At 41.6% G+C, this 27012-nt stretch overlaps 1 protein-coding gene and 1 long non-coding RNA gene across 3 annotated transcripts; one reads left to right on the top strand and one right to left on the bottom strand.

The window, feature by feature from the left end:
- Positions 1–514: 514 nt before the first annotated feature.
- On the bottom strand, positions 515–21402 carry lab (labial). Of its 2 annotated transcripts, none has more exons than XM_089472297.1 (4): positions 21136–21402; positions 19394–20723; positions 2417–2796; positions 515–2143 (listed from the first exon to the last, which is right to left on the bottom strand). In XM_089472297.1, exons 2-4 carry the CDS (start codon positions 20685–20687, stop codon positions 1844–1846), a joined length of 1974 nt encoding a protein of 657 aa, XP_089328423.1. In that variant the 5' UTR covers positions 20688–20723; positions 21136–21402; the 3' UTR covers positions 515–1843. The 2 variants fall into 2 exon arrangements, with proteins under 2 accessions (XP_089328423.1, XP_089328424.1); XM_089472298.1 differs by having other exon boundaries at positions 21281–21385.
- Positions 17549–18760, top strand: LOC149270925 (uncharacterized). The gene is made up of 3 exons (XR_016270731.1): positions 17549–17802; positions 17870–18066; positions 18122–18760. It is a non-coding gene; the product is annotated as an uncharacterized LOC149270925 (long non-coding RNA).
- Positions 21403–27012: the final 5610 nt, after the last annotated feature.

Raw genomic sequence — 27012 nt, 5'->3', positions numbered from 1 at the left:
TGCTAAGTGGAGTTCAGTTTTTGGAGCAGCGACTTTATTGCAACTTTCGAATTCGGCATATAATGACAAGCATGAATGTAACGTTCATATAGAAATGTTCATTTAATGTAATTATATATGCATTTATGAACCTTTGTACGTCGATACATACATAGTTACAATCATGTGTTCTTTAACAGAGTTTGATGTATTGGAAATTTTGAATGTAGTCTTAAAATCCGATCCATCAAATTGCAAGCCGACTTTGATGAAGGCATTTGATGAATTTTCCACGTTGTTTTTTAATACTAGCAAATTAGTCAAATTTCAAGGTAGCCAAGCAAATCCCCAAAAAAAATCTACATTTTTATACACATGTGATTTTGAAGGAATCGCTGCGATACAGATATTTTCTTTGGTAATTCCCTAATTCATCAAAAATACATATTGATGAGAATTGAATTACGGTCAGGTTTGCTTATTATATTTTGAAATTTTAAGTGAAGAACTATCGTCCTATGTTTTTTAAAGATCAACAATTTTCAAATAAGTTTATTTATTTATATCTGGTTGCGTACAATTATATTTATATTACAATTAAGACTAGAGTATATGTATAAATATATCAATATATATATACGCATATTTGTATACATATATATAGTACATACATCAAGATTGAATACCAATTTGTCGAATAACTCTTGTTCTTGTCTCGTAGAAGGCCTTGCTTACAGTAACAGAATAATAATACTAAATACGATTACGATTACGATTACGAGTACGAGTACGAGTACGAGTACGAGTACGAGTTAATTACAATGCTGTTCTCCCTCGGTTCGGCTGAATGGCTTAGGAATCTGTTTTATGGCAGCATTCGCATAGATTTTGATTTAGTTAACGTATTTGTATAGTGCTTGTTAGGCTTTGCATCTCGTAGTTGTTCGGCGTTCTACAGTTTGTTATGCAAATTGCTCATATCATATAACCCTGAGTTTAGTTTATTCTAGTCGAACTTTCAGCTGCCGATTCTAAAGAGTAGCTACGTTAGTATTTGATTTAATTAATTTGTACAAATTACAAATGAATTATATTTATTCTTCGTGTCTGTGCATTTTAGTATGCAGTTAATTGGCTATCATGAAATAATATGTGTATATATTTATATGTTATAAATATATTTCTTTTTGGGTTATATTTGTTTTTAGATTTATTTTTTCTATTCATTTATCACAACAAAATGCGCTTGACATTTGGCAATTCTGTACAACAGCAAAAATAATAACAAGAAAGAATTGAAGCTGTTTAGTCGGCAGCGCACGACTAGCAGATACCCTGTACTCATTAAACTTCCTCTCATATACATATGTATATGTGTATGTAATTACCATAAGAAAGTCGATGCCCCTTTACCTTGTTATTTCTAAACATTACATATTTGTATAACATATAATGATGTGTAGGTATATTCCTGGTGGCGGAGATCAATGTGATACGAGTCCGTATAGATCTATAGATTTGTCGTCTATGAAGCAGAAGTAAGCCTAGCCTAGTCTTGGGGTCCAGCTGACGTCGGAATGTAACTTTTAACGCCATAAACGACTATCGCCAAGCTGCACACGTTGCTAAGCCGAGGCGGGCTACCAGACGGACGGACAGATATTGGCGATGACTGAGAGCAGATATGTGTTATGTGTGCTCCATGCTAGTTCGACGTTAGCTTGGTCTGATATATATTTGGATATTTGAAGCTGCAGGGGTGGCTCAATGGGTACAGGGTATTTTAACAACAAGATCAACAACAACAGCTGCAACGACATCTTCAACAACAACAATAACAACAATCGCTAGTAATTGTTTAATTCTATTTGGCTATTGCTGTTGTTGCTGCTGTTGCTGTTGCTGCTGCTGCTGTTGTTGGCAATTCACTGCTGGTCAATTCGGAAGCCTTCAGATCGGGTTGTTGTTGCTGCTGCTGCTGGTGTTGTTGTTGCTGTTGTGGCTGCTGTTGCTGTTGATGTTGCTGTTGCTGTTGCTGTTGTTGTAGGGGCTGCTTCTCAGCTAAGACGGGTGCGCTGTGCTGCGTTATCATATCCGCCGGAATGAGACCTTCTTTGACGCGCTTCTTTTGCTTCATGCGACGATTCTGAAACCATATTTTCACCTGTGAAATAAAAATACGGTTAGAAGTATAGAATTAGAATTTTATGCAAGATGTTCAGTGAATTATGTTTATTATTATTTTGTAATAAAAGTGCAATTAGCAAAATAATGACCTTATTAGAACTGCGTTAGCTGACCTTCCATTAACTGGAAAGTCAAATGAGCGCTCTTTAGCTTGTGCTATGGGTGAAGTAGCTCCTTGCACTGGCTACTTTAGCTACTGTCTTGAATTTCGATTCAGAGCAGCTTCCGTTAGTCGGAGGCTTAGACTCACCTGCGTCTCGTTCAGCTGCAGCGTGTTGGCAATTTCGATTCGGCGGGCACGGGTCAAGTAGCGATTGAAGTGGAACTCCTTCTCCAGCTCAGTGAGCTGCTTGTTGGTGAAGTTGGTGCGGCCCGAGTTGTTCGTGGATGACAGACTGCAGTTGCTGAGGCCGACGCCGGCGGGGCCCCCAACGGCACCGCCACCGACAGCCGCAGCACCACCGCCGGCGCCCATGGGCAGGCCATTGGTGGCGACGCCCGTGCTCGCGCTGCTCGGCAGCAGCGGGTTCTGGATGGGCAAGACGGCAGAGCTGCCCCCGCGGCACATGTCCAGGTGACCATTCAGCTGGTAATCGTGCATGTTGCTCATGTTGGCAGGTAGTTTCGGTGCTGTAAGACAGAAAGAGAGAGAGAGAAAGAGAGAGAGTGAGCCATGGGAGGAAAAGAAAGAAAAGTAATCGTCATTCAGTTAGAGTTCTTTTTTTGTTTTTGTTGTGGTTACGCTTTGGGTTTGGGCTGAGTGATCCCCTGGCGTTGATCTCTAGCTGTCGTACCTAATCAGTGTGAGAGGCCCCGAGACCCTGGCCAAGCCATGGGCATTGTTGGCATTCATCTGCATGTGTGTGTGTTTGTGTGTTGTATTTATTTTTGGGCCGTGCCTTTGACTTTTGCTCTTTGCGTGATTCTGCATTTTATTCATAATTTGACATGCGCCCCGTGGCTAAAGCCGCCGATGATGAAAATAATCTCGGCCCTTTCCATAGAAGGATTTAATGTGGCTAATAGGTTTGTTTGAAAATATTGGGATTATCCTGACAGCGGGCTTGACTTTATCTTAGACGCAAAAAACAAATCGAATACAATTGTGGGTGGCACGGAAATTGGCTTTCTTGCATTTGTTCTCAGTGGGCCTGCCTGGTTACTTAAGCAGCGACGTGTCAAAAAGGTTTTTCGGATCTGCACAGACCTCTAAAGGACGGAAGGAGTGTCTATAGCTGGGACGTAGCCTTACATAGTCTGGATAAAAGGACAAGGCTAGATCTTTCGCATTTATTGTCCTTAGGCTTGATCTTCTTACACACAGATCCGCCTCGGAATATAATAAATTGAATACGCATTAATGATACTAAAGCGGAAAATGTATATATTATTATTATATTTATTATTGCTATTAGATAGGAGAGAGAGAGAGTGAGAGAGACAGAGAGAGTAAAATATTTTATTGAGCTACTCTGACACAGTCGAGTTATGGAAGTTCTTTCCATGCAATAAAAATATGGAATACGTATAGAGGTGGTGCGGCTGGTGATAAAAACCTTTTCACACAATCATAAATCTAAATGAAAGTTTCATTCAAATAAATCAATTAACGAGCATTAAGTACCAATAACGACAAGTAAGTGTTCAGTAATATTGGAACGACGCTTCGATTAGCTTTAAGTTAAGAGGTGGCCGGCAGCTGGACGGGTCCGGGAAAGGCTCATGAGTAAGAACAACAATGTTCGAGCATTATGAGCGCAAGTAGTTGGGCTTTTTGTTGTATTTTATGCATTTCGGCAATTGGTAGCGACACACAATAAATCAAACGGGCGCTATCATAAATTAAAAAAAAAAAAAAATATATATAAAGTGGGAAAAATAATGGAAAAGGCCGTCCGCTCTAAGCACGCGAATGAATGATGAATTTATGACACCTACTGCAAAAGAGAAGTCAATTTGGCGCACACTGATGGCGGCCACTGTGGCTCGATTGGCACTGCGGGGAGGGGGCGCAGTCGATAAGCCGCTGCTGGAGCTGCAAACTAAAATCGAACTCAAGACTCCTATCATAATGCACTCACACACACACACACACACACACATAAGCAGAAGGATTAGGCTGTGAGTGGCTTGGGCTACATTTGAATTTTCCAGCAAACAAACAGAAACGCTCAGTCTCGCATTCCAGTCGCCAATGAGCCCGGGCATTTCGGATAGTTTCGGTATTCGGTATTCGGTATTCGGGCATGGAGCTGCATTCACTGCTGCTGCTGCTTGTGCCGGGCTGGGCTGAGCTCGGCTGGTGTCGCTCGACATGTCAAACATGTCGCGGACAGTTGGCGGCACCGTCGCCTTTAACTGGCGTCCGCGTCCGGCGCCAAACGGTATCTACATTTGTAATATTAGTTTTAGAGAGCATTATCGATGGATCGCTTCCACTTGAATGCACGCAATGCGTTGCTGACTGTGTCGCCTTCTGTGTTGACAGTGTGCGCCAGCAGAAAACCTACGGGCAGCGGACGATGGGACATCGGGACGATGCGGCGATGGGACGATGGGTAACTCAGTTGCACAAGGCCATTCGCTCCGACTGTTTATTGGCTTGGCGTGGCTGGCGCGGGCGAGCGGCTGCCGCAGTGGCACCGTGGCGCTTAAATGACACTGCTGGCAGTCAATGTAAACAAGAGCAGAAGTTGCACCACCACCACCACCACCACCACCACCACCAACAACAGCAACAAGAACTCTCGACTGGGCTGCACGTGTGCATGCGGGTGGGTCGGAAGAGCGTTGGGCAGTTGGCTCGCTCCTCGAAAGTCAATGTAATTTGATATCTTCGCCAACTTGCTTTAATTACAACTGCAGGTTTTAGCTAAGCCGTGCAACTTGTTGACTTTTGCATAGCTCTGGTAAATGCTCGTGTGAAAGGAACGAAAGGGAGTAAATGCCTCAAGTGTTTTTCTTTGACTCTTCGGGATTAGCTCTTGAGTTGGAGCTAGGAACTAGGTCAACTGATTACGTAGAGCTCATCAAGTCCCGGCGCAGGGGTAATATTTAAACTAGACCTTGATAGTTCCAATGTCTAGGCAATCGAATCATTAGGGCCTCGAGGCAACTACTTATGATTTGCGATATAGGTATTAGTTTCAACTATCTCAGAGATCTTTTAAAAAATGAATTTTTATTGTCATATGCTCGATATCAATATACAAATATATCACAACTGTTTTGTTAATATTACAATTAATTTTCAAGTCGTACCCTTTCGAAGATAGAAGTCAATAACATATTTTATTTATAAATAAAAGAAGAAAACAGCACAATATTAATTTTATTAGTGATATTTGCCTTACGAATATTTGAGATATTTCATCCAGTTAATCTTTAGCTGCATTCCTGCTTATAAATGTGAATGCAAATAGAATTTCTTGTGCCTAACATGTCTGACCTCTCCTATTCCAAGTACCCCAGCCCAGCTGTGGCTTCATTTGCTCCAATGAATTTTGCATAGTCCCAACTGAGTGATTCATCCGCTGGCGGCCATTTTGGTGCGATATTATCAGTTGGGTGATATGTAGGCGCCAGTGGCACTTTACACAGATCCCCGCCCTAGGCGAGTCGACAGCGACGTCGTCTCTGCACGGGCATTACAGATAGCAGGGGCCGGGGACCGGAGGCCGCGAGATGGGGCATGGGGCATGGGGGCTGGAGATTAAGTGGGCAGGCGACGGGCAGTGCACAAGCGCTCGATGAGGGCTTCTGGTGTCTGGGCAGCGACTCAGTTGATAATATGTTTTAATTCGAGTGCAAATAGAAAATTATATTGCAATTAAAAGTAAATTGTTTTAATTGCCTGCTTAAACACACAACACGAACAAGAAAAGGCGACAACGTGCCTAATCACAAACATAAAACAAACGCGCAGAGCGGAGCGATTTTCGGACACGATCGCTGATGATTTGATTGATCACATAGGCAGTTAAACGATTCTAAATATCAGTCAGCCGAAACTCACATAATTTATGGCCTCAAGTCGCTTGCCTAATTTGACATTCGGCTGGAAGCATTTCGCAATATGCGCTGATACGCTGACTGCTAGCTGCTGCCCGCTGACCGCTGACCGCCGACTGCTGATACTCAGTGTTAGGGCCAGCAGATGGTCATTCGAGGCTCAGCTGACAGCTGACAGCTGACCAGAGTGCGTCGCCAGAGGTCAGTCGAATGCTGGACGAATATGCAGAAAGGATTAGATGTCTGCATTGTGTATGCGGCAAGTGGAATACCCTTCGCAATAATCATGACTCGGAAAATAAATGTATAATAAATCGAGGTTACAGCGTTGCTACTCTTGGAGAATATCGACTTTAACAATGATATGTCAACTGAGAACATAACCTAAAACTATTAATCCAATCCCTCTGCCTCACCCTCTCTTTTATCTCCACTCGTAAAAAATTAATCTCTCCCTGTTGGACACAGGAAATGTTGGAATACTTACAATAGCTATGCATATCAATATAGATATATATCTCTGGTTCTCCAGCACTCCCCAATCTAACTCATTCTTTATTTTACTCTAGCTCTATCTCTGCTGGAGCTGCCTGTATAATCCTGTTATTGAGGCGCTAAATGAGCAAAGATAAATGCCCGTAGGGAGGGTATACAATAATCCTTTTGACTCGCAGGACTAATTGGCTATCTACACCCCACACTACTTAAACCCTTTTCGCCTGCCGGGGTGACTGTGTGAGTGCGCAATATATCCAGTTGGGGTTTGCGTTCTCATTCGGGCCATTTCAATGCGCTTGCTGACTTGACTAAAACTCTCGCACACACACACACCCACACCTACATCCACGCACACTAACTATAACTAATCCAATCCATATATGCTGTCAGTTTTATTGGTCAGCTGTCAACTTGGACTTTTCTCGTGTCATGCCATGCTGCACTTTCTGTTCCTTTTGGTATCATGAAATGCACAAAAATTCAACTTGCATTGCATTGGATCTCACACACACACACACACACACACACACAGATACATACCTGTGCACACGTATGAGAAAAAGTTTTCTTATTAATTGAAAGTTGTTTGCCTCCGGGGACGTCCCGCGGCTTATTAGTCACGATGCACGTATTGTGGCCACGTGAAAACTGTTGCCCAAAAGGCTTAACCATCGCTTTGAGCTGTAAAACTGTTAGCTCAATTTCAAAACACATACATAAGTACACACACACACACACACACACATGCATGCGAATGTCCCAAATGGCGCCTCATTATAAACTGTTGTCTGTTGCGCCGGAAGCAGGTCAGATTTAGTTTTATCAACACCTTTGAGTGTGCCACTCTCTCTCACTCTTTCTCTCTCTCTCTCTCGCTCTCTGTTCGTTTTGAACTACAAGAAAATTTAAATATTGACATAGATCTGTTGATACGCGCATGTTTGCCTAATGCAAGCATTAATAGCAACATTTTGGCTACTGCCTTTCCTTTCCACATAGATTAACAGAATCGAATTCCAGTAGCTGGGAATGCGAGCATTATTTGCTTTCCATTGATAAGGAGTGGCATGTGTGTTTGTCTGTCTGCACAACAAATTGAAATGTGCGCTTATGTCGGTCACAATAGATAGAAAGTGTGTTTAAGATTGAGTTCACGCGAGTTGACATTCGACTAGAAGGAAGTCCCATTGTGGGAAATGGAATGAAACACACTTGGAGCAGTAGATAAAAGAGTGTTTAGTTAAAGTAAATATTTCAAACTCAGATCAATCTATATCTCTCGTCATATCCGTACCGACTAGACTACTTTATCAACTACTCCTCGAAATATATGCAACTAAAAACTATATTTTACAACTACTGCTGTCTGCGCATATTAGAAACTGCATTGATGATAAAAGGTCTTCAGTCGAAGTTCGGACAGAAAGACGGTGTGCTTGGGCCCTGTGCCAAACTGAAGGACAGAATTCTACTGGGACTCGAGCTCAGCTGCGTTTGAGGACGTCAAATAAGCATTCGATCGGGTCCAGAATGATGGATTATTGTTGCAGCTTATACAGTAGTTACTGTAAAACATAAGGGCTCGAGTTTCTGAGGGCAGCTACCCATGATCCATCCGATACACTCTTTCCGCATCCGAAGAGCAAACTGAAGAGGCAGACGGTGCGAAGGGCCGTCCGTTCTATTGCCTTGACTATGACCAAAATGGTTAATCAAGTATTACTCAAATACATCTCACTCATTATAAAAAGAGAAGTACGATATTATCCTTTCATATTGACACCTAGATAAGTTTTGATTGTGTACTGATTGTTATCACAGTTTTCTTTATCTCTGTCGATCTCGTCTGGTGTATCGCTCAACCTAGTCTTAATTTAACATTAATGTGAATCATGCTGAAAGGCAATGTGAATCACGGCCCTAGTCCTCTATCTAACATATTAAGCACATACTATTTGTTCAACAGTCTAAAATTGAGTTCCAAGTTTCAAGTTTTAGTGACTCATTTGCTTGGCATACAAGTAGTTGAGAACTTTGAGCTGTGTGTGTGTGAGTGTGGGCGTGGGTGTGGGTGGGGCAATAGGTAAACTCGTAACTCTTTTGGGCTGACAGCCCGAATCCAAGGCCGACAACAAGACTATTTTCTATAATATTTTTGAAAAGGCGCTGCATTGGCTAGATTCGATATAATTTGTTGAGAAAATGCGCGTATATACACAAGGCGGAATGATTTATTATATTGAAATTATCTCATGTAAACAAGTCAAGCTGCCAAGCAGAGCTAATGCCACTTGTCGGCAACAGCGGCCCAACCACCAGCACCACCAGCACCACCCGCCACAAAGTCAGCCAAATTTGTTAATTTGTCTAATGAAAAATGCTCGAGAGCCCCACAAAATTCATACAGTATATATATATATATATATATGTATCTGAAAGTGGCCTATAGCGGAGCATTAACACATTGGCCAACATTGAAGGCGACAGTTTTAGACGAGGTATTCGCTCTCACTTTCCTTATCTCACTCTCTCTCTCTCCCTCGCGCGCCTTCTGCCTCTCTTTCGCTCTCGTTCGCGCTCTGCGCGCTGCTGCCTGCCTGAGTTTCTGCACGAAGATTGATGATGACATTAGCATCATTGTCGAAAATTTTAAGAACGGCAACGAAATTATCAAAGGACGTACGACCGTCTGGAATTGTCAATGTCTTCAAAATGTTAAGTCGCCAAAATGTTTTCAAATTTGTTCTGTTGACATTTTAATTTGCAAATACTTATAGACGTATTAAAGCGGCTTACACACACATACACACACACACACGCACACAAACTTGGTTCATATATACAGTTATATTCTATGTGCATCAACTTCTGTCGTATACCAAAAAATTACACGAATGCGGCATTAATTGAATTAAATCATCAAAGACGTTGGCAGCAGGCCCAGTGACTGAAGACAAGTAAGTGTGCTCTAATCCAGCCTATCCGACCTGGAAATACCCTTACCCCTCTACTCTGGCCTATTCTAACCTTACTTTGTTAGGTCTGGAATTGAAGAATTTTTGGGATTCCCTCTCGGTCCGATAAGCACTTTTGAACACTTTCGATATGCCCGAAATTCCCATTTTCAATTGGCGCAGGCCAATAAAATTGAATAAGGAGATGGGTGGAGCGTGTCAAGTGGATTTCAATTTAGAGCACTGAAAGTGTTGACTGTCAGCCATTGGCACGCACACACGCACACACACGCACACATACGCACACACACAGTCACAGAGCACTACTTGTCAACCCACATTTGGCACTTGGTAGCCATTTTTTCTTGGCTTTTATCGAACACCCTTATTTGTGGAGAGCCTCTGGCTGTGTCGAAAGGGAATTTCACACACATAGACCTATATACAGGCAAGTACATAGGAATAACAAAAGGGAAACTATGCGCATCTACTTCGCCATCTGTGTGAGTGTGAGTGCGAGTGCGAGTGCGAGTGTGTGGCTCTGCATTTTCGTTGGTGATCCGTCATGTTGTCAGAATGTATTATTCGAATTAAGATTTAATTTTTTTTCTGCCATTGAATTGAATTAACACAACACACACATACATACACACGCACCAAGCAGCTGTGCCATACACACACACACACACACACACGCATACACTCAAGTCCTAAATTCCAAGCACTGTCTGCTGTCTGTTAACTTAGTCAGTTCTTATTTTAGCAATTGGAAGTGAGTGTTTCCTAGTGATAATTTTAAAAATAAATCTTAGCTCTAATCTAATACGCTTTTACACTCTCGCTCGTTATTATTGTGGCACTATCAGGTTAGTAGCGAGTTCGCTTGAAGTAATTATCAATTCTCAAGCCTGTCGCGCCGTAATCGATGCCAATGCAGATTAGCTGCGACTTTCAGAGGAGCGTTCTGTCTGCAAAACTGATTCGAATTTCGAATGCAAATTAGTTTATCGAACAAATAAAAATTTTGTTCGGAATTTCATATCGGGAAGGCTTGACGTCGATCTGATAACATTGACCACATAGAAGTAATGCTTGAATTATCTTATTTTTATATATCAGAACAGTTAAGATCCGAATCGCATTTGATAACTGCATTTTTCATATTATACAGTTAAAGGAACTTTGGTTATCTACATATCTGCCAAGTTCAGGTTGCGCAGCTCTTTCCGCAACGGAATTTGTGTAGGAGATCGATCTTAACTAAAATAGAAATCTTTGCACGTCCAACTAAGCCCACAGAGTGTCATTCTTCTAATGCCTTAATGCAGCTGGCGGACACCTAGGCCAACATTCCGTGGCACCCACAGAGATATCCATCAATTAGCTCCATCCAGTGTGAACGAAGTAGCGCCTGTCGCAGCGCCCAGTTGAAGTTCAAGCGCACAAACCTACATAATTCCAGAGGCCACTACAATGTCCACTTTAAAGCCCAGCAGCGTCAAGCGGCGTCCATTGTTCTTGCCGGACGAGGGCGGGCGGCAGCGGGGGCTGTCATAAGTTCGATATCGCTTTTTCACAATTGATATAGAAACAGCACAAATATCATGAGACTGGGGGGCACAAAGTGACTATGAGATACCCTGTAGGCATGAGATACGAGCAAATGTTAGCGGAAGCGAATTGCCTTATGAATAATATTATTATATGGAGAACTGTCAAGGGTTATTGGTGTTGGGGATGAGTGTGTATGAAATGGGAGTATATGATTAAATTATGCTCTCTCTGTTCTCTCCCATTCTGCCCGCTGTATATATAGAAGGTATATATCTCTATATGTGACCATTCTTTTATTTCTTCTAAGCTATCGAAACCATGAGATTAATAATGTTGTATGTAATATATTTATATTTGTCTTGAATGTGGAACTGTTGCTTACTCTTAAGTTCTCAAAAACTACTTGACGTACAGTGGTCATTGGGCATGTAAGCAATATACACTCTCTGATTATAATGAGAATCGATTATAGATATACCTCGGATGTACTACCTGTACCATCATATACCTGTACCCGTTACATATGCTCCTATGAAAGCATGATGCTCCGCACTGCCCTGCTCCGCGGGCTGAGGGTATTCAAATAACAAAAATAAGTAAGCAATAATAAAATTCAAACAACGAAACTTCGAATTGACAGCTTTCGTTTAACGTTTTATCTGCTGAAACCGTTTGCTGCCGTCGCACGCACCGCTCTCGATTTGATTGGCCCGTGACCAATAGAAGAAAAGAAAAGAAAAGAAAAAACAACACACACACACGCACACACACAAAAAAGAAAACCCAACAAATGCCTGGTTAGGCGCTTGGTCATGAAATCACCTTCACATGTTGGCGCGCCTAGCGAGAGACAATTGTAGAGCTCCGGGGCTCTTGTGGCATTCGGTTTCGGCGTTCTTTGATTTGCAGATCATTGGCTAAATGCGCGTGCTCCGGAGAGCCAGAGAGACAGAGAGACAGAGAGACAGAGAGACGCAGAACTGGCGAGCCAGCAAGGCACTCGAATTCAAAGAGCACCGCGTATGCCTCGAGAGTCGAGTACCGTTCCGCCTGCACTACCTACGAGTGCGCAGCTTTGGCGAACCAGTTGCCCATTGTCTCTGGCTGGGCATAATCGTAATGTGAGCAGCTTAAATTGTTGGCCGACTACTGTTTGGTCGCTTTGTTTCGTCAAATGAGTTGCTCTAAGCGGCGAATTGTATTTTGTACGCTTGTAATTATTATTTACACCGAAAGGCCATTTGGATATAGTGACAAGATATGGTATAACAAAGCCCAGTGGCCACCGGGACTCCACTAATTGATGGATGGGCACAAGTTCAAAGGGATTTCATAATTCAGATTATACGTAAACATTTCTGTCTGTGACGATCTGAACTGCTTTGCGGATATATCACTTACATATATTCTACTATACATGATTTCCATTTAGTATTTTGATAAATACTCGCTGTGCTGTCCGCATGAAACTTGGAGAAACTCACTATCAGTATCTATCAATAAATGTTATGAATGTTATGGCTCGCCTTTGGACCGTGACGAATCCGAAGTCGAAAATGAACGCCCCATATAATATCTATTTCAATAAGACTATTTGTATAACTTGTGCTGAGTTGGGTTTTTCTACTTTATAAATGAATGAATATATCTTGGCTGGGCTCAGAAATATTCTATTGTTCATATTACGCATAGTAACTATGTGGGAGCATTTGCTTGCTGTTTATATTAAGTATTATCTATTCTATTCAAAACTGCCATATTCTAAGGCTAAAACCAGCAAGAATTTTATTTTATTTATAGATATATGTATGTATATTATTATATATATATTCTAGATGAATTATATTTTCATTCTACAGACGGAGAGAAAACTCGACTTGCCGCCTTTGCTTGCTGGAGTCTGCCACGCCTTCTTCTGTCACTGAAATTGAATATGAATGACTTTATATGTTCAGCCATTCTATAAATAACCAAGCTAAATTTAATCAATTTGACAACTGCTGTCTCTCTTCAGTAATAATTATCAACTGTCAAAAGTTTAGCGGTTCGACAATCGACGGGGAAGTTACAATAACAATGGGAATGCACAAGCCAATGCTTGGGCCAACATCTAAGTGCTGTGATTGAGAGATACGTGTGTGTAAATTAATTAGCTGCGTGCCTTGCTTATCACTGATCGGGACAGATATTATATACTACATATAGGTAGATACCTTGCTTTCCAATATCATGATTTTATGCAATTTTGCTAAGCAGATATTGAGGCGCTTTTCTTTATCGGCTCAATTGTGGGCTGTGGGCTGTGGGCTGTGCGCTGTGTTTGCCCGGCACGTAACTGGATACTTATATCATTTCGTAAATGATATACTTGAAAAGTATTAAAGGCAGCCGGGCAGACGCCACGGGCAGAGCAGACCAGACCAGACCAGGCCGGGCCAGACTGCGAACCTTATGCGAATGCAAACAAAAGATAAGATATCCTCGCTTTCGGCCCACTGTTTGCACGAAAAATGTCCAAAAAGGCAAACAAGGCGACAGGCCATTGGGATGACAATATTATTATTATTATTCCTCTTTCTGTTTTATTTTCTTTTTTTTTTTTTTTTTTTTTTTTTTGGATAATATTACATAATAAGACGCGCGCACCCTCGAGTATCCTTTAATGCTGGCCACGACTGTGCGTAGGGAGAAAGGGAAAGGGACTGGGAAAGAGAACTGGGCCAGGAGCAGGAGCTGGCACATGGAGTACACTGGTTGGCCTCAAGGGCGCTCACTCTGCGGCCGGGGGGGCCTGTCCCCCTCCCGCCTGTCAGGCGGACCACTAATGCGCTTCTCATGTCGTCCGATCTCAACAAACTTTATGAGAACTGACATTTGAGGTGTGTGTAACTGTCGCAGTCTAACCAGCAGAGACACACCGAAAATGAGAGATAGAGAGATAGAGAGAGAGAGAGATAGAGAGAGAGAGAGAGAGAGAGAGAGAGAGAGAGCATTTTGAAAATGTGGAATTCGGGATTTGGGCAGTGATAGTAGCGGGCTTTTAAGTGGTAATTAATGTAAATACCCTGGCATTTATCAGTTTACAAATCGACGTCAATCCCGAAAGGTAAAGTTGCAGTTGCTGCTGCTGCTGCTGCTGCTGCATTTCCTCAGCCCTTTTTCGTAGGGTATTTAATAACACGCTCTCGAAATGTTAGCTCAATGGGCGCGGGCGAACAAAATTTGTCACGACACATGCCGCACATATTTTGTGAGTTATTTGGCTTTGTTTTTTCTCATTTTGTTTGTTGTTGTATTTCTGTGTTCTGGTGGCTCCCCAGTGGTGAGGGCCAAGAGCGCGGCCCAAGTCCAAGTAGCCAGCGTGATGACCGGTGACAGACAGGCGGGCGGGCGGGCGTGCGGTCGGTCGGTCGGTCGGTCGGTCTCGCTGTCCGCCGTTCGCTGTGCGCTGTTCGCTGTCTGGACTGGGCGCTTGATCTTATCTCAAATTCCTGGTGGTCACTTTTCTATCCAAAATATCATTTCGTTTAAATAGTCCGACCTTTTTCTCATTTTGTAGGTCTCGTTTGTTGTTTCTTTCACATTTTTATGTGTGTGTGTGTTTTGTTTTGAAATGCAAGTAATTAATTCATTTCGCTGCTGCGTCGCCCTCGCGTGTTGGTGTCAAGAAATATCAAAACATCACATCAAATAAATGTTGAATACGCCACAGCGAGCTGCAAGGGCCGTGCCACTCCTCCAATCGACCCCTCCACTGCTGCTGCTGCTGCCCCGGCTAACACCTCTCTGAACTTTGGCCCAAAGCCGTTTTTTGTGCATACCCCGCAATCCCTGAACATGCGACTAGAGGGTATCTCTGCTTCCTAAAATGCTTGTAGCCATCAGAAGACTTTGACGATTCCGTAAATTGAAGTCACTGTGGGCGTTTGGGTAGGTCGGAATTTCGATCAGTCTATAAGTGATGGGTTTACTTATTCGATTTAGTTTATATTGTCTTCTAAGGTATACAGGGTATCTGCTAGGCCGCTACTACCAGCAGTAATATTCAATTTCGTTTTCCTTTTTTTAGCTAACTAGTCGCAGCGACAGTTATGTTAATTTTCGTGTTAGGTTTCTTTTTCGTTCAGTTTGGCCAGCTCCTATTCATATTTCATATGTTTTCCATATTTTCACGTTTTCACATTTCAGCTTGCGTGTTAGGCCACTGCCCCGCCCCCTCAGAGCCCGAGGGGGGAAATGCCGCGACAAAGTGGTGGATCGTTTAAAAAACAATAAAACACGAGGCACTCACAACTCTTTAGCTGCGAACAGTAATTAAATTGTTATGCCACAAGACGTTGCCCATTCAGCTCCCAATTATGTGCGGCCATAAAAAGCGCAATAAACGGTAACAAATACACGCATTGCATTCAGCTCGAGTTTTAGATAACTGCACTCGACTAATTGGCTGGGAAAATGCCCAAGCCCCAGGCCAAAGATGTGTTTCAAAATATCTTGTGATATATCTGTATAAATATCTTGGATATATCTGTAAAAATATCTTTTAAGACACCAAATTGGACCCCAATCAGGTGTTGGACAGTGTCTTGTCAATCTGATGTAATCAATCAACAATATAGCTTTCGACTTGATGCTAATAGGAATACTTTGTATATAGGAGCACAATTAGTCTTATGTGGCAGCTAACTGAGGTATCTGTAGCGAATCAATGGTATTTTCGATATGGGATTGTGTATACATACTCGAAATACGTATATTAACATACACTCTATAAGGTAGGGCTAGCAGACCGTTTTCTTTCTGAGTCGGAATCTACTCTGATAGATGCTATTAAAACTCTCTGACTCCGATTTATGAATTCAAATGTGCTACTGCACTCAATGCGCTACTTTTTACTGCTATTACCCATCCAGCTACGATTCGTATCTTTAATTTGAGCCCTCTGTCGAGTGACATGCTCCTGGCCAAGTCGTCAATGGCGAATCCGGTGTAAGTATTGTAATTAATCCTTGGCTAGCTAACTGGCAGTTCGTCGCATAGTCACATACTCGCATAGTTGCATAGGTTAGCCTTTCTGTTTCTCCTCTCTCCTCCCTCCACACCCCATTTCCCCTCTCACGCCTTACCTTTTCAGTGTTTGTGATATGGTCTGGTTATTGAAAAATGCTGATTAACACATTAGAGCTCATTGAATTGAATGCAATGGATGTGAATACGAATGCGAGTGTGAGTGCGAGTATGAGTGTGAGTGTGAGTGTGAGTGTGAGTGTGAGTGTAGGTAATTTTGATACACGTTTTACTGGCAAGCTTCTGCTGTGCGTGAATGCCAATATGTCGAATGCTACCATTTATAACCATGATCGCTGATTATGCTGTTCTCTGACTGAAAATGGATAACATGACAGATGGACTGAAGCAGGCATGTGCGCGCACAGCCAGAGATCGCGGTAGAGGCAGAGACAGAGGCAGAGGTAGAGGCCGAGAATAAGACTGAGACTGCGACTGCAGTTGAGAGACCTGCTCCCCAGCTTCAGCTTTTGCAGTTGGGACTCAGCGACAGTTCGGTTGCAGCGGGGCTCAAATGAACGAACTCTTTATTTAAATAATCATTTTTTCTGACAGCCAACTTGACTTCCAGATCGGCATCCAGCACCAGCTCTACTCTCGGGCCACAGCGACAACTGCCAGCCGAGCCGCCGAACCGCCGAGCCATCGAGCTTCTTTCTTGATCTTCATTCGGTGCTGCATTTCTTATATTTCATTATGATTTTTCATTTTCTTTTCGCTTTATTTTCTTTGCACGCTTTAATTGTTTGTTTGACTCGGCGTTTAAGCGCCCCGTATGGATTTACAGTCAGACCTATGTCGTTCACATCTCTCTGTCTCGCTCTCTTTCTCTCTCTCTCTCATGTCATTGTCAGCCGGGCTTTTGGGTGCGGCGCGTGGGGATCTCTGGCGTCGTTTAATTGAAAACGATGCATGTAAATGACACTTTTCAGCATTAATAAGCAAATATTTGTATGATTATTGGTGTAGCAGGAGGATTACGCTTCAGTCGTAGGTAGGTAGAAACTCACTAGCTCTGATATCTGATTGAAGTCGTTCTGTTGTCGCAACAGGTAAAGTGCTTAACTAGTTTCGAAGTCTGGAAGTCAAATGTGTCTGTCACATCAATTTGGCCAACAGGTTCAACGAAGCTCGAGAGCATGAATTCAATTTAGCTGTGAAGCACTTTCAGAATGGCTTCTTCATAGAATAGCGCACTCTCTTATACGATATATGTACGTAGCTAACAATGATTATGTCAATGTTGGAACAGATGCAAAATTGGAAATATACAGTAAATAGTCTTATTTTCCCTTTAAATCAAGAACGTAACTTTACAAAATATTACATTACACAAAGTAACAGAAATACGTGCCGAATCAATATAAAAAAAATATATATTTTGAAAAGATGTTCTCCAAGTAATTTTAAATATTATTATTGGTAGTGTCCATTCACAAATACTTAGATCTGCATAACTCAGAAAGGTAATCCCATCAGTAAGAAAACATAGATGAATTATTAACTAATATGGAATTTCGAAAAATGTATTTACAATAAATCAATAATTGTCGTAAGTATATTTGAGCCAAACACGTAATCGTGCATTTGAGTTAATAATCTTTGAGTATTTCTCTTAGGCTGGCTAATTCCGAGATAAACTTCTCGACGCAGTGACAAGTGACAACCTGACTGACTGCACAGCATTGACAAAAATTATCTGAAATATGCAAGAAATATGCCAAAGGCTAGTGGCAAGGATGTTGGAGAGGGGGGAGATGGCAGACAGAGAGAGAGAGAGAGAGAGCGAGGGGCTCCAAAGCAGGCAGAAATCATTGTGAGAGACCGTCAAGCGAAATCTTTGGCATTTGAAGAGACATTCTTATTTTTAGGTGACATGCCCTCGGTGGGACGTCTGACGCACTTGGCTCTTGCGCGTATATATCTCGACTGTCAATCAGTTTTGAAAGTCATCGTATTTTTTTCCTTTTTTTTTATTTTACTTTTTATTATTTTGTTTTTGTTTCATTTTGCTTTTTTGACCCTTTCTCTCAGTTTTATTTATTTTTTGTTATATTTTTTTGGATATGTCATACGCCGCAGCTACTTAGGAATACCCGTACAACAGGTTTAAAACATGATCTATTGATGTCCGCGCTTAAGTTGACTTCTGTTACAAGTCCTCTAACAACGATGGAATGGATATTCGACATTCGCATAAGCTAAATGATGTTGTATATATTCAATTATACATTGTAGACATTTTTATAAGTTAAAGGGAATTTTATGAGGGAGCGCTAATCTATCTAATAATAATTCACTAAACATACAAGTTTTTCTTTATACATTTACAATTATTCATATTAAAAGCTCAAGTTAAACGTTTTAATAACATTTTACAAAATGTATACGTTTACTTATGTTATTAGAAATATAATCGCTTAATGGAATTATAACAGAGGGGCTCACATTTTTAAAATCAATCTCTGCATATGCATAAATTGAGATCTTCAATTAAATTATGTGAGGGAACGAACGTTAACATTTTTAATAACATTTCACATAAACACAAGTCATTTTATGTTATTAGAATTCATAGCGCTCGCCCATGCAATTCCCTTTAATATCTATAAATGTATATGAACATCTCACACCATATATGAGTTTATACATTCATATTTGAATTTTATAAGTAAGCTTTAACATTCCGAATAACATTTGATCATATATATGAGTCTCCACGGAGACTATTAAATAAAAGATTTTAAGCTACTACTATACCAGATTAAGGGTTACGTATATTCGATTATTGATTTTCGGTCTTTTGAAGTCTGGTTAACCTTCTGGCTTTTCGATAGTGGCTTCAGCTCGTTTGCCTGTGGGCGAATTGTTAATTGGAATCAGCACTTGAACCACACTTCAGCTTCATCCCCAAAAATTTTCTAAACTTTGCATCAAGGATCGGTGTATACATTTAATATTTCATGATAAGAATAACTTTATGCGTAATTTCATTAGCTCTTATTTATGCGCCTAATCTATTTTTAAGACTTTAGGTAAAGCCCATTCCTTATTGCATGCGAGTGCTGGATTCTACTCTGATATATACTCATGTAATACGCTAACTTGACCAAGACAATACATAGATATGTAATTGCACTTACCTTGGGGCTTGGGAACATTCCGCTTGAGCTGCATCCATTTGTATGTTGGAATGCTGGTCGCGTGATTTGGGGATTTGGATTGGGAGTTCGCTTGGTGCGTGGAGTTCGCAGCGGACACAGATGCTGTGGATGATGAGGTGGAGCTGCCAGGTGACGTGACGCCGCCGCCACGTTGATTTCTTGCCATGGACAGGCAATTGCTGGCGCCGTTGGGCGATATCGAATGCTGCGGCACCGCCTGAGCAGGTGCACTACCGGCCGCATGTTGCTGAAGTTGTTGTTGTTGCTGCTGTTGTTGCTGTTGCTGTTGCTGCTGCTGCTGCTGCTGTGCGCTGCTAGTCAAGCTGGCTAAGTGTCCGTGACTGAGACCGTGATGCAGATGCGCGTGCGGATAGTCCATGGCAATGCCTGTATCCAAGGCGTAGCCGCCTCCCATGTGCTGATGATGGTGCCACATTTGAGGCGGCGACTGCTGCTGTCCGGCAGCCAGCTGCAACATGGCGTCTGACGGATCCTCCAGCAGCATGCTAGGCGCTGCAGCCGCATAGCCCGCATGCAGCACTGCAGCATACTTCTCCTCCATTTGGCCGGCGTAGACATGTGGCTGCGCCTGCGCTACACTTGGCGAGTAGAGGCAATCCAGGTTAGTGTACATCATGCCGTTCTCCGAGCTAATAATGGGTGCATGCGCATCCAGAGCCTGCTGCTGCTGTTGCTGTTGTTGCTGCTGCTGCTGCGTCGCATTGGCCGCTGTCACAGGCGAATTGTTGGCAGGAGGCGGCACGGTAGCTACAGCGGCTGTGGCGTAATACGGGTTCACCGAATCGCTGTCGTAGTAAGAGTCGGCGGGCGAGTGGCTAGTGGGATGTAATGGAGTGCTGCCGGAGGTGGCCACAGCCGCCGTGGTTGTGATGCCGTACTCTGCTGCGCTGGGACTAAACAGGTGCGAATGCGGGTAAAGTTGATGCTGTTGCTGCTGCTGTTGCTGTTGTTGCTGAGCGAGAGGATGTTGCAGCTGGTGTTGGGTTGGCGGCGGCGTTAGCTGCTGCTGATAGTAATTGGGCGAGTTGCTGTCATAGCCATTGTAGGCCAGTTGCTGCTGCTGCTGCAGTTGCTGTTGCTGCTGTTGGTGTTGTTGGTGTTGTTGTTGTTGCTGTTGCTGCTGTTGCTGCTGCTGTTGAATATGGTGGGTCGGGGAGGGAAAGTAGTTGCTGCCGTAGCCATCGTAGGCCGTGGCAGTAGCATGTGGATGATGATGTGGATGGTTGCCGTACATGCTGCTAACGTCCATCATATTGTAGCCAAGACTGCACTCAACAATTTTGATTGCCTAGAAGAGGGGCGAGACGGGGAATGTTGCCTGAATTCGTGTCTAGTGCAAAGCTAGGGCCCTTAAGGTAATGCCTAAAGCTTAATGAATATTCATACAATTAGTTCGGATGAATGTTGCATATACATATATAAATATGTATATTCAATTTCCTATATTTCCAATCTCCAATTCAAAATATTACAATTTAATTACAGCCTACTTTACTAACATATACAAAAAGTTCTTCTGTAATGAATTCTTTAAAGTAAAAGTGAGGATATTAGAGACTTGCTTTAACGGCGAGTCGAAATGTAGACGGGTATGTCTTAAATAAAGAATTAGGCACTACATCTAAGGTCCCTAAAATTGCTTGCTTTCCACTGTCGTAGAGATTCAAGTGTTTGTTTTTCTTTTTTCAACATAAACTAACTTTTTTTTCAAAAAATAACTTTGCTTGCTGAAACAGAGGCGCGTTTGCGTTTAGTATGTGTTTGATTTGAAACTCGCGCCTCTCGTTTGCTTTGCGATACACTTTGGTATATTGACATTAACAGTTACAAGAAACACGACATAACTGTTTGCAGTTACAGTTCCGACGGTTTCTCCCTCTGACTTTGTTTTACGCGACGGTTCTCGAGCTTCGTGCTGCAAGCGCGCTAACCCAGTGGCGACTGATTGCTGGCCGCGCAGCCAACAGACACAGCCAAACAAACGCACACGGCGACGAGTGGCGTGCGAGCAGGCCACGCCCAGCGAGTGAGCACAGCTGTTGTCTCGCTCGCGCACACACGGCTGGCCGCTAGCTCGCCCTGCTCGCCTTGCCTGCATAGTGCCAGCTCGCTCTCGCTCTCGCTGAGCTGCTGAGCTCTTATCAGAGGACTGTCGGCAAGCTGTGGATATTACCGGTTTTGGCAGTCGATTTTTTTTGCTGTTGTTATTTTTCTTTTTTTGCCGGTTATAGCCCCGGCCCTGGTCCCTGTCCCGGTCCCTTGGCAAATGCTGATATTAGAGTTACGCCCATGTTTCATGTCTTATTTAACTGGAAGTGACACACTCACACACACGCACATGTATATAGTATATATATTTAATTTTTTGATACTTTTGGCACGTTTTGTTAGTTTTCGGTTTTCGCACCTACACACGGCTAGAAACTCCCAAATGAATTGACACTGCAGGTAGTGGCCAAAAATTGGTCAACGAAGCTTCAATGGGATGTGCCAGCTGTGCAGCTGTCAATCGTCATCATCATATCCACATATGACAGACCCATCTATGGCTGCTGTGGAATTTTAATGCGCCTCGTCCCCTTGCCATCTCTCTCTTTCTCTCTCCCTCTCTCTCTCTCTCTCTCTCTCTCTCAGACTCTGTCTCTGAATCTGACTCTGTCTCGGAGTCTGACTCAGTGGGATGCAATTCGTAGGCGCCCCCTACGAGTCTGTCACACTGCCCAGATAGAGATACCAACATTCAAATGTCTTCATGTTCCGTACTCCGGCATTGCACCTTTCACGCACAATGCATCATTTTTGGCTGCCTGTCTGTTCGTGCTGTCTGGAAAACTTTTGTGTGTTTGTTGCTGTTGGGTTTCTCCTTTATGTGCGAGTTGATTGACATTTTCACAAGTTTTTGTCGTGTACTCATAGTTGTTTGGTTTAGCTAACCGTGCCCGATTCCAATCCCAGTCCCAATGCCAATCCCAGCCCGTAGCGCACACTGAATCCACTTTCCAATCCCCTTTGCAGCACAACTTACTTTGCTCTGTTGGACAGTATCTCGTCCTTTCGGGCCTCTGCCAAGCACTCCAAGGTGATTTGTTATATTTTCGGACAGCAGCAATTAATAGTAACAGGATGTGTGTGTTTTTATTTTCAGCATCGGCTTCAGCATCAGCTTCAGTTTCCAATCCCAACTCCACGCTCACATCCACATCCACTGTCCCACCTCATGGCAAGTGGCTCTATCTTCCCTGAGGCTCACGCACATGGCTGAACTCATGTTGAGTTCAGCAACAACCAGGAAACTGCGTCTTATTTGGAAATATCTAGGTGAAAGATAATAAAGTCCATACAGCCATACAGCCATACAGATTGATGCTCATTGGCTGTTGACGCATTCACGCTGCAGCACAAAGAGTGTTTCAGCCGAATTGCATACCTATCTATAGAGATGAAATTTCTTTTGCGTGCAAAAATAATCAATTAAAGTATAGTAGAGTACCTCGATAAGTAGGAACTAATCGAAAGCTAATGTAATCTGTATATGTTCTATTTGGGATATGTGTATCTATAAATATAACGATTTACTTGAACTGAGTAATAGTAGCATTGCAGAATTCTAATGTTAATTAAATGATTGTTTTAAGTACGATAGTAAATCACATTACGCAGCGTTCAAATTAATAGTGGTAGATTTTTTCTTATCTCTTAATAGACCATTTGAATAAATTACACATATTGCTGTTGTTTTTGGCAATAGAGCAAAACTTTCATCTTTTCAAACTGCATCGTTAAGGGCATAAAATTCTCTTTAAGACAAAAAAAATTGGTATGAGTTATCTCTAGTAGTATTGACAATATACAAACAAGCTGTTCGAATTATTCATGGTTGAGCTCGTAGCTATCACTTAAACGGCTTACATACATATATACTCATTTATAGAATTCTAAACAGACTTCACTTATTTGAATGCAGAGAGAAAGTACTCAGTATTGGCTCCAGATAGCAAGTGATTTTGCTTATATCTTTTATCTTTTCTGTAATAGCTGAGAATTACAAATAATTTTAGCCTAAATAAATCCAAAAATAAATATATAACTTTTAATATTGTCAATATTTGTAGCTGTATTTAAATTTAGTTCATTTTACGAAGTTAGTTAAATCTAAAATATACTTATTTTATATACATACAAATTTAAATATTAAGTTAATGTTTGCCCAATTCCCAAACGTAAGAGCCAAATATAAATTAAGTACAGTGAGGAAGCGGAGAAAATATGCTTACTATACATAGATGGGCTTGGTGCGCTTGACTCAGGTCGTCAACCTTGAATCTGAATCTTTGCCAGTAAGCTTTGATTATTGAGAACTGCATGTTTCTTACTTAATAACTAATACACATCTTTATTATGTAGAAAGATAGTAGTATGTCTCTATGACAAATGTAATATTGTATTTTGTATATTATGTACGTGAAGATTGTCAAATGGACTCGGTTTTTCATATCGATTAAAATAATCGATCGTATAGAACTTTAAATCAGTATTACTAAACGGGATTTAACTGAATCCTGAATATTTAACAGCTACTATGTTTATTATATTATACAACTATTTTATTGTTTATAAGAAATAGAAACATGGAATGAAATTAAGAACAAAGAACAACGTTTCTGTATGATTCTGGCCTTTGGTAACAATGGTGCCATGTAAGCTTATCCTCCCTCGAAACCAACGAAAAACAAATAGGTGACCTACATATGTATGCTAAAAAAACCTATATCAATTTCTATTAACTTGGTCGACATTTCCCACTTTCCTCCGGACGCTTATATATGTATATCCACAATATCTTTTTGATTTTGAGTTGTCACTCCGAGTATATGTATGTATATACGTCATTTTATCCATCTTATTTAATCTGATCCGATATTTTAGACATTTCGTAGACCTACATAGGATTTTTATTATCATTTCACTGAGTATATTGGTTTTGTGTAATATACGTCTGTCCGCATGAACGTAGTTTTTTTCGGTGCTATAGAAGCTATAGACTAGAAATCTGGAACACATACTCGTGTATATCTCCGATTTATAAAAAGTTAAAATTGTTCTGATCCGCCCACTAGAGACGTGGTAACTCGGAGAATGCATTTTCCGATATGCCAGAAATCAGCTGAAATTTGGAACGTCAACCACTCAAGATTAAAAGCTATGGTGGATATATCTGCGCTCATTGGGGACGTGGCAAGGTTATATCTAACCTATAAGAGCTAGAAGCTTCAAATTTGGATAGTTAAGTTATTAGCAACCTCCTCTATCGATAACCCAAATATAACTGTTACGTCTCTTTAGGGGCGTGGCATATCGAAAAATACCTTGTAGTTTTCACATTTTTGGAGCGTAAGTATCCCAATTTTGCAGTTAGGTTACCGTTAGTTCGTTCTAAGGACTGAGGTGTCTACGCCCAGTAAGGCAAATTGGGAAAAACTGTATTTTGTACAGTATTAGATCAAATCTTAGCTACTAAATTGTGGATGGGATGTGAAAGAGTATTCTGCAGTTGGTATCGCCCGACTGCAAAGTTCTAACTTTTTTTTAAAATGTAATAAGACGTTTTATTTATTATTTCTTTTTGTCATTATAAAATAATAGGAAATATCAAATTACAACATTAAAAATTTCCATTTTCAAAGCAAATATATATTCTGAAATGTATTGCTACAGACTGTTGTGACTTTTGCTTTCTAGCCTTCGTACCTTAAGTCTTTAAGCATATCTTTCAGGCTCAGCTTGTGCTACATGGTAATTAACTTATCATAATGGGGATGGGGACACACCGGTCACATGGGAGCCGCCCCATCAAACTACCTGAGCGCTATTGACGCCGTCGGAAGTATTGTGTGATATACAGATACGATAGGCGTCAATATGGTTGGTCGGCCGACAAGCGAATGATCGTCTTAGCTCATTGCAAAGAAACAAGTATAAGAGTGTTAGAGGAGCCAGACTGCGATATACCCTGTGCGGAGGGGCTCTGTCAATCTCGCTACCTATAAGTGAGAGAATACACAAAACTTTTATTTGTAATAGTATTAATCATTATGTAAGTCCAATTACCAAGTTCGGTGTCTTTTCAATTATTGCTTCTCAACGGATGTTGCGATATATAGTATGGCCTATCGATATTGATCGAAGTTATATATTGATATTATTATACCGAATTTACTACAGGCTTGGGACATAGAGCTCCGTCATGCGGGGGGTCGGGCGAGCATCCTTCTGGTTGTTCGACACATGTGGCGCACTTGGTTAAGAACGGCAATCCCGTTCAGCCGCTCTCAATGGGCCTAGGGTATAGAAAGAAGTGACCAAAACTCTGACGCCAGCGCTTGAGAGGGGGAGGGGATGCGTCGTTACAAAGCGACTTTGAATGTTGTTGTCACTTGCAGTGGCAGCTGCCCCTGGCCATAGCCACGAGAGAGGAATGGGAGGGAGAGAGAGGGCGACGTGACGAGTAACGGTAACAGTAACAGTCGTAATTGGCGCTGCACAAATTGATGGATTGCCCGTCGCGACTGTCCAAGCTCCTCGTCTGTCCCATTGGCGGCCTTTTGTAGTTTTTCCTTTACATATATATATATATATTCTTTTTGTATACACACACATACATATATGCATACACATATAAATGTTTATTTATTTCGGGTAAATCGATATTTGTGCCATTTTTTGTGCAGCTTTTGACTTTTGTATTTGTGTAATGATTAATTAATTGTACGCACTTATCGGGCTTCTCTGTTGTCTGTAGCCTGTTGCCTCTTACCCGATGTCTGTCGCCTGTTGCACTGACGACGGCTGTCGCCAAATTGGTAACAGCGGCTCCAGTGCTCCAGTGCTCCATTGCTCCAGTGCTCCCAGAGCCTCTTCTACAATAATTGAATACGTAATTACGAGTCTTGCAGACGTCCTCATTGTTTTAATTAATACGATTTTAAGCTGATTATTGGTCGAAACCCTAATTGGGGCATAAATTCATCACGGCTAAATCGCTTCAAAATGCACCAATAGGTAGGTGCGCAAGCGACACCGTCTCTTCTCAGTGATTGATATATGTAAGTTCATATCAAGGCATTATAAACTAATTGGGTGCATTCTCAAACCATCAGATATAGCCTCAATAACAACTTCTCTTTTCAGATCTAATACCCAAAGAGTTTTTTGTTGCGGCTCAGGAAAAATTCTGGAACTGTCATACATTGCGCTATAGTACTTTTCCAAATGTATTTATTTATAGTAGCTTTTTAATTAACAGATAATTAAATAGAGTTTTAAATTTACAAATAATAAATCTTATTTTCCTCTGAGTGACAACTAACTAACTAGGTTTTCATTTTGCGAAGAGCTAACAACCCACTTAAATGACATTCATATGATACTCAGATGTATGTGAAACATTTTATTTAAAATTTTTATATGAATGGGGCACTTTATTTTTAATAAAGCTTGTTGAGTTTTACATTTGATATTTAAGAGTACAGGACACTTCTTTTCTGCTTAAACATAATCCTATGTACACTGAAAATTAA

This window comes from Drosophila arizonae, chromosome 2 (assembly GCF_054131065.1).
Source record: "Drosophila arizonae isolate 15081-1271.41 chromosome 2, UAZ_ARI_1.0, whole genome shotgun sequence".
Taxonomy (NCBI): Eukaryota; Metazoa; Arthropoda; class Insecta; order Diptera; family Drosophilidae; genus Drosophila; species Drosophila arizonae.
Note: the sequence above shows the minus strand (reverse complement) of the source record. Positions and strands in the feature narration are given on the sequence as shown.